Source organism: Manacus candei, unplaced genomic scaffold (genome assembly GCF_025592945.1).
Source record: "Manacus candei isolate 608988 ecotype Guabito, Panama unplaced genomic scaffold, ASM2559294v1 h1tg000146l, whole genome shotgun sequence".
In the NCBI taxonomy this organism is placed as follows: domain Eukaryota; kingdom Metazoa; phylum Chordata; class Aves; order Passeriformes; family Pipridae; genus Manacus; species Manacus candei.
In genome coordinates, this window is record NW_026138194.1 from 661178 (window position 1) to 669943 (window position 8766).

An 8766-nucleotide genomic window follows, 5' to 3' on the forward strand; every position below is an offset into this window, starting at 1 on the left:
GGTTTTGTGATGGAGGTGGTTTATGGAGCCAGGCTGGGAGAGCTGGGAATGTTCCCCTGGAGAAGAGAAGGCTCCAGGGAGAGCTGAGAGCCCCTTGCAGGGCCTAAAGGGGCTCCAGGAGAGCTGGAGAGGGACTGGGGACAAGGCCTGGAGGGACAGGACACAGGGAATGGCTTCCCAGTGCCAGAGGGCTGGGTTAGGTGGGATATTGGGAAGGAATTGCTGGCTGGGAGGGTGGGGAGAGACTGGAATGGATTTCCCAGAGAAGCTGTGGCTGCCCCTGGATCCCTGGAAGTGTCCAAGGGCAGGTTGGAGCAACCTGGGCTAGTGGAAGGTGTCCCTGCCCATGGCATGGGGTGTCACTTCATGATCCTTAAGGTCCCTTCCAACCCAAACCATTCTATAATTCTGGGACTGAACAGGTTTCATCCATAATGGAAGAACAAATTGCTAACTGTTTTTTCTCTGTGTTTTTAAACTTGATTAAGTTTGAGGGTTTACAGTGGATTCCACAACTCCGGTGTCACTTTGTATCCAGGACTTGGGAATATTAAGTGTGTAATACAGGGCTTGGCTCCAAGATAACATCCATCTCGACTCAGACTGTGTGAGGATGTGAAACACCAACTAAAGCTTTTAACTGAGAGAATAAAGCTTATTCAGAGCTCAGCTCTCTTTTAAAACCTCACCAGGGGTGCAAAATAGGAATTAATTCAGCTGTTGCCGTGGCCGGGTGTGTTTTCCTGTCCGCGCTTTGCTCACAGGTCAGTCTTGGGCATGATGAGAACTTATCCAGCTTGTTGTGGAGCTCAGCCAGAGCAGGAAAACGTGGATCTGGAGAGTCACAGCAGCAAAATGTGGTCTTGCCCCAATGTTGCAGTTCAGGAGGACTTTGAGTGTTATCAACTCGAGGTGATGGACAGGCCGCACGTGCCGACGTGACCTTTTGGAACCTGAGGGTTTAATTAAGGCTCCGAACCCAGAAATACTGCTTTTCCAATAAAACACTTGGTATTAATTTTCCCTCCCAAAGAGCAGCCTTTGGGAGAAGGAGCTCTTTGTCCCTTTTCATGGCCAGGTTGGTTGGTTTGACCGATGTAAACACACCCCACGGATGGCAGGATCCGACCGCGGAGCCGAACTCCGCCTCCTCGCTGGAGATGGATGGGGTGTTGCAAACTTTGCAGTCACTCATAAATCTTGCTGGAAGCCCCTGTGATTAATGCCTAACGAGGTTTTTGACTGATGGCTTAGCAACTCCTAATCAGGTGTTACTGGACCAAATCAAGGAATTCCCTGACTTGGCTGGTCAAGGGAAGCTCCTTTCCCTTACACAGGCAAGAAGTGCCTGTTTTTTCTTTTCTTTTAAGTGTTGATTTGTTTTTTGGGTTTTTTTTTTTTTTGATTATCTGGTTTTCCTTTCCTTTTAAATGCATTTCAAGTTCTGCCTTGCTGTGGTTTTTAATAAGTACACGGCCAGACCACAACTTCCAACACTGGAATATGATCCTTATTAAAACCGTCTTCTCTGGATAACTTGGGCTGTCCAGACACAGGGAATAAATCGAGGGTGATGACACTGATTGAACACCAGGAATGGCTCAGCCCAGTGAGAGAAAGGGGAACTTCAGGCTGGTTTTTGCAGCTGGTTGCTGGCAGGGTTTGCACACTGGGCCACGTGTTGATGGTGCTGGAAAATTAGAAGGGTTTTAATGTTTGTGCTGCAGTTACGAGGCAAATGTGCTGAGTGTTGAATCCCAGAATGGTTTGGAGTGGAAGGGACCTTAAAGATCATCCAGTCCCACCCCCTACCATGGACAGGGACACCTTCCACTAGCCCAGGTTGCTCCAAACTGGCCTTGAACACTTCCAAGGATGAGGCAGCCACAGCTTCTCTGGGCAACCTATGCCAGGACCTCCCCACCCTCCCAGCCAGCAATTCCTTCCCAATTCCCATGTATCCCTGCCCTCTGGCACTGGGAAGCCATTCCCTGTGTCCTGTCCCTCCATGCCTTGTCCCCAGTCCCTCTCCAGCTCTCCTGGAGCCCCTTTAGGCCCTGGAAGAGGTTTCAAGGTCCTCCTGAAGCCTCCCTGCAAAGACCTCTCCTGTCCCCCTTGGCTGTGTCCTGTCACTGCTCAGCCACGTTTACACTTCATTCCTTTGTCCTGAAGAATTTGTGGAGCTGTTGAATTCAGGGCACTGGAGGAGGAAGAGCTTGGATCTGTCTGGCACAGTTTTTGCCATGCTTGGATTTTATAACTTAAAGCTCAACTGCCCCATCCCTGGAAGTGTCCAAGGCCAGGCTGGACGGGGCTTGGAGCAACCTGGGATCGTGGGAGGTGTCCCTGCCCATGGCAGGGGGTTGGAATGGGATGTTCCTCCCGGTCCAAACCATTCTGTGATTCCACAAACTTTGAGTTATCCAAACCAACAACTTTCACTGCTTTTCCAGCTTCTTACTTTTTCCCAGCCTTGAATCCAACCATCCTACCCCACTTGCCTGTTAAATAGATTAATAAAACAAATGAACCATAAATTAACAGCTTTCCCTTCTTTTCCCCTAATCTGTGGCATTTTTCAAACTGCTCTGAATGTCTTCCAGCAAACTCCTCTCCTGCTTCTCTATTTCACTTGTTCCCCAGCAGGGATAATTCTTTCTATTCCCAGCTCAAACCTCTGTTGGCTTATTGTAATCTTGGAGCCAAGCCCTGTATTACACACTTAATATTCCCCAGTCCTGGATATAAAGTGACACCGGAGTCGTGGAATCCATTATAAACAGGTTTCATCCATAATGGAAGAACAAATTGCTAAATGTTTTTTTCCTCTGTGTTTTTTAAACTTGATTAAGTTTGAGGGTTTAATTAGATTTTCGCGGCGATTTTAGGGCCTGGTAATTTAGAGTGGAGAAGATGAAATGCAAAATACAAACGGATTTGGTAAATTAGTGTCACAAATTAAGCACAGTGATTATTTTTTTTACCCATAAACACGAGTTTTCAAAGCTTGTGCTCAGGTGAAGTTTTAATTGAGATGTTTTAGAGGCCGAATTTTTTTTTTTGTGTGCGTTTTTATTATTATTATTTCTTGTTCTGAGCTAATCCTGAATTGTTTCTAATTAGGGGCACGGTTCCATTCGCCTGGATATTTATTCCAATGTAATTTGTTTCAATTTAGCCAGCACAGGAGTGATGAATTCCTTTCATTACATCCAAGTCTCTTTGATGGGCTCTATCTGGCTAATTATTCACACGGAACACATTCCTAATGGCCTCAGAGTAGGCAGAATTTCCAGAAAATAAATAGTGGCTTTCGGAATACATGGACAAAAGTCAGTTTTCGAGGGGTTTCTTTTCATCTTCAGACATGAGGGAATGAAAAGGGAAGAACTTGGAACCTGTTTCTGCTCCTGCACTTGTGGGTTTGCTTAAATAATATCAAATATCAGGCTGCAAAGGGTTTCATCCCACAAAGGGACCCCCCCAGCCCCTTGCTGGGTGACAGGAAAACCATTCCTAAACTGCTTTGGCAGAACTGGCAGCTGTGGGAATTCATGTTTTCAATGATAAAGGAAACATTTTTGGTTTGGGAGCTGTCCAAGGGCGATTTTTTGCAGCTTTCCAGGGATATTTTCCAACATATGTGACCCCCAGCACGCTCATGGATGTTTTCTGTGTCTATATATCAATATCTAGAAAATAGATGAGATATATATGCATTTATAAAAAGTGGGTTTGTAATGCACAGCTCACCATTGCAGACCTTTGTGTTTTTAAGAGCATATTTTGTGTTTAAAACCAGTGTGGAAAGGGCAGCTAAAACCCACCCACCACCTCCCTGGGCCTGCCATGGATGGAATCACTTTTTGGGGAGAGTGGGGACTCCTTGCAGGTGACTTTTGGTACCATCAGGGGCTCGGAACAGATGGAATTGTCAAGGATGAGAAAACTGTGGAGCAGGTTTCCCAGAGAAGCTGTGGCTGCCTCTGGATCCTTGGAAGTGTCCAAGGCCAGGTTGGAGCAACCTGGGCTAGTGGGAGGTGTCCCTGCCCATGGGAACTGGATGATTTTAAATTCCCTTCCATCCCAAACCATTCCATGACTCTAAGTAATGAAAACCAAGCTTTTACTGAATCAGAGCCACGAGAGTCCCCAGGCTCCTGTTTCTGATTGTTTTCAGCCGCGTTTCTCTTAATCGGAATTTTTGAGGGTTTTATCGTGTGCCTAAAAATCCCAGACATTCACATTAAATTATAAATTTAAATGCTATTTTTATCTCTGCCTGCTGTTGCAGATGCTGCTGACAGAGTACCTGGACATGAAGAACACCCGCACGGCCTCGGAGCCCTCGGCCCAGCTGAGCTACGCCAGCTCCGGCCGGGAATTCGCCGCCTTCTTCGCCAAGAAGAAACCCCAGAGACCTAAAAACCCCCTGTTCAAGTAAGCTGAGGATGCTAAAGCCCCGCCTAAGCTGCTTTTGGTCCCTCAAGTGCTGCACAAGGCTGGCTGCTAATCACAGTTTCACAGTGGGAGAGGTGTGGAAGTTCCGAGTTGGAGTTTTAATGCCCGGAGCTGAAGCCCGGCTAAGATCTGTCACGGATTCAGGGCTGGATTTGGAGAGTTTAGCTCTTCCCAGGGCTCATTTCGGGGCTGGAATCCCATTACAAAGCTGCTGCAAAACCTGCAGTGATCCATTATGCCTCCCTTTGTCCAGGGGAAATTCAGGACCTGTTAAAGAGAGCGATAAAAGGGACCGGACAAAGGGAATTAAGATAACTGTGTAATTACTAGATAGGCTAAGCAGTTAATCCTGTCACTAACTCCTTTAATTCAAAGTTCAGGGTGGAAAGAATTAAGTGGTTGGGAGGAGAGTGTAAGAGAGAAGCTGGGTGGCCAAGGGAAGCATCTGGGGGAGGGAATTTGGGCAGGAATAAGGAGTGAGGAGGAGGAGGAGTTGGTGAGCAGAGGAGATTCACACTTAGGTTCAGGGGAGCTGTGCTGAATTTTCACCTCTTCTACTGCCCACATGTGCTGGTCATTCTCTTTGGCCACGGGAGGATTTTGGGGAGCACCAAATAGTGCTGGTTTTGCAGCAGGTGCCCTGAGGGGGTGTGTTCTCATAACACCTGAGGCCCCAGTCAGAAATCCAAGTCTTCTTCACCGATTTTGCCCCTCAAAGGATGAGTTCTCCTGTAACCTGTGATTAGAAGGATTCCAGAGGTACCTCCTGCCCCTGTCAATCCCTGGTTATTAACCTTTTTTTTAACACTTTTTTTAACACTTTTAACTTATTTGTCTCTGCCTCTCAGGTTGGTCCTTGTGGACCGTTAGAGCCGTAAGATAAATGTTTAATAATGGATTGGTCCCTAATTCCATGAGAATTTTCATCTTATTAATTTTGATATTGTTTAGGGCTGACTGAACGATTCAGGACTGTTTCAGGTTGAGAATTCCACTTCAAATGTACCCTGACTTGCAGATCATAGAATCCCAGAATCTGCCAGGTTGGAAAAGCCCTCTGAGATCATCCAGCCCAACCCTTGATCCAACCCCGCCGTGGTTCCCAGCCCATGGCACTGATGCCACATCCAGTCTGTCCTTAAACACCTCCAGGGATGGAGAATCCCCCACTTCCCTGGGCAGCCCATTCCAATGGCTGAGCACCCTCTCTGCAAAGAAATTCTTCCTGATATCCAACCTAAACCTCCCCTGGCACAACTTGAGACCGAGCCCTCTTGTCTTGCTGATGGTGTCCTGGGAAAAGAGACCAACCCCCCGCGGCTCCCCCCTCCTGGCAGGGAGTTGCAGAGAGTGAGGAGGTCTCCCCTGAGCCTCCTCCTGTCCAGGCTGAGCCCCCCCAGCTCCCTCAGCCTCTCCTCCCAGCACTTGTGCTCCAGTCCCTTCCCCAGCCTGGCTGCTCTTCTCTGCCCCTGCTCCAGCCCCTCCAGGGCCTTCCTGAGCTCAGGGCCCAGAGCTGGACCCAGGAAATGTTTAGTGGAGCAAAACCAGGGTGGCTCAGCCTCTCACCCCGAGTCTGTTCTGGGTTTACATTTATTTGAGGAATAAAACTCCCTGTTTCACTGCAGCAGGCTCAGGCTGTGCATTAGTTTCTCAGCAGGGAGGGAGGGTAGAGCTGTCTCAAGAGCAGGTGAATAACCTGTGGGAGCAGCACATCCCTCGCTGCTGGTCCTGTCACCGTCCCTGCAGTGACAGCAGAGCTTCCTGGGCTCTCTTTGGTTCCCTGTCAGCTGTCACCAGATCTGTGGAAATCTCCCTTGAAATGGAATTTCTCGGCCTGCTGAGATTGGTACACGTTTGATGGAGTGTTATCCTTGTCTCCTCTCCCATCTCCAGTGCTTTCCCTGCCAGCCTTCCAGGCTCTTTTCCTTGCCTTTCCATCAGCTCTGTCCAAATCAGAGCCTTCCACTTGTCATCAGGATATCTGCATTTAATTCCTGGCCTCAGGAGTCTCTCAGGGCAGGGCTCCACCTCCACTTCCACTGTGTTTTACTCACAGATGTTTGTGCCATGTCCTGTGACAGCTGGGAGCTGATTTAATCAATATTAATTAATATTTAGTTAATCTTAAAGAATCATACTATTTAACATATTATTTCTATAATAATATAATATAATAAAATATATAATATATGTGCATTATATATATATAATATGATAAAATATATACTATATTAATACTAGTTAATATTAAATAATATTTAATTAATATTAAACACTTCTGCCACTTGTGTCTTCTGTGGAAGAATGAGAACTCCTCAGTTGAATCCTGCTGTCTGGAAATCAGCAGCTGGTGTTTGGAAGAGACTTTTTTTTCCTTATCTTTAAAATGGGTGTAATAAAAAAAAAATAAATCAGGATTTGTTTAGTTGTAACGTTGGTTTGGGGGGGGGGAAAAAAGCTTCAGATAAAGGGTGTTTTGGGAATTTGGATGTTTTGTGCCATCATAAATGTGGCTTTTTTTTTCTTCCCAAGGTAGCTTGATTTGCAAGGTGTAATTTGGGGTTGGGGCAGGAAAGGAGGGAACTGTAAACTTGCAAAATTACGTGTAATTCTGTGTAAAACTAACGTTTCTTTGACATCTTTGTGGGAGGATCTGCAGGGGAAAGGAGGTACAAGGGTAGAGGATTTAAGTGGAAATAGGAATGTGGAGAAGTGCAGATCTAGGAGATGGCAGAGAAGGGGAAATAGGGGAGAGAAACTGGATGTCTGTGGGGAAAAAAAGGGGTGAGATGTGGTTTTGATGCCTGGAGAAGATCTCTGGGCTGTGGGGATAATGATACACTGAATATCTCACTGTGGCCAAGAGGGAGAATGCTGTAAATACAGAGACAAGAATTTACTGCTCATTTAATTAAAGTCTGAAGAGTTTGTTGTATTTTGATAAATCATTATTGGTTCAGTTGCAGTAATCCTCACACAATCCAAATTAAAGCAGAAAAGCCTCATTAATAGTCATAACCCCAACGCTGGGGAAGCTGTGAAATGCTTTTTTCCCTTTTCTCTGGTGTGATGCTGCTGTTCCCAGTGTCCCTCTGGGCCCCACTGAGGCTGATTCAATATTCCTGAACAGCAGGATTGGGAAGGGGATTGGGAAGGGGATACAGCAGATCATCACCACTTTGAGGTGTTTTTGTGCAGGAAATTCCCCTCCACATCTGGTGTCCACCAGGGCTGTTTGAACGTGCCTCATCCCTTGGGAGATGTTTTATCCCCACCATGTGCTCCCTTCTCCCTGTTTCCCAGTGCCCACCAGGGCTGGCATTCCCAGTACCTGGAGCAGCCTTTGGCCACATGGAATATTCCCAGCTCAGGCAGGTCGGGCACAAGGCCCTTGGCCATGGGACACTTGTGGTGTCCAGAACTGTCCTGGAGTCATTGAGGGGGTCAGATCAGTGCCCAGCCTGTACCCTTTCATCATGAGTGCCAAAAATCCTGTTCATGAGGCTCCAACAGTTGGGAAATATTTGTCTCTGCCCCTCAGGTTGGTCCTCGTGGACCGTTAGAGCCGTAAGATAAACGCTTAATAATTGATCGCTCCCTAATTCCGTGGGAATTTTCATCTTATTCATTTTGCTCTTGTTTAGGGCTGACTGAAGGATGCTTTTAGGGCTGGCTGGATTGATTTCTTCCTGTTGAATTCCAGGTTTGAGTCCTCCTCCCACGCCATCAGCATGAGTGCCTACCTGCGGGAGCAGAGGAGGGAGCTGTACAGCAGGAGCGGGGAACTGCAAGGTATGGAAAGGGAAAATGTGTTAATTGGATAATTGTCCTTTGCAGGAGCTGGAATATCCCATCCATGCCGTGCCAGGTATTGATCCCCCTCTGCTTTGCCACTAGTTTGAAGCTCTGTTTATTATTAAGTTGGGAAGCAACAGGGTTTGTCTTTATTTCCTTTGTGTTTCCAGCTGGAGGTCAAGGTCTGGAAAAGATACTTGTAAGACAGTGGGTGAAGTGGAAACCTCACTCCCAGCACTGGGTTGGGATTTTTGGAGCTTCTTTGGATACTTATCTGCCATTTATCTGCTCACATCACATGCTGGGTGGGATACTCCCCCTGGATTGCTCTGGGAGCTGAGCTCAGCCAGCTCTTATTTGAAGTTGGATGGACTAAAGTGACCAATTCTTTGTCTTTTGTGCACTGGAAGAGTGTTTCCAAAAGGTGAATTTGAGGACTTGGGCTGCTCTTGCTGGTTTATATTCCCTGTGAGACATGCTTTATATCCACAGAGAAGTGTTCTCCAGGCA

At 46.9% G+C, this 8766-nt stretch overlaps 1 protein-coding gene across 1 annotated transcript in view; it reads left to right on the forward strand.

The window, feature by feature from the left end:
- The window catches only part of LOC127462930 (exocyst complex component 4-like), a 95565-nt gene extending 87140 nt beyond the window's left edge, over positions 1-8425 (forward strand). Inside the window, exons 8-9 of the mRNA XM_051771861.1 lie at positions 4295-4440; positions 8165-8425. Coding sequence (XP_051627821.1) covers positions 4295-4440; positions 8165-8285 — 267 coding nt within the window. The 3' untranslated portion in view covers positions 8286-8425. The remainder of the gene's footprint in view (positions 1-4294; positions 4441-8164) is intronic.
- The last annotated feature ends 341 nt before the right edge of the window (positions 8426-8766 follow it).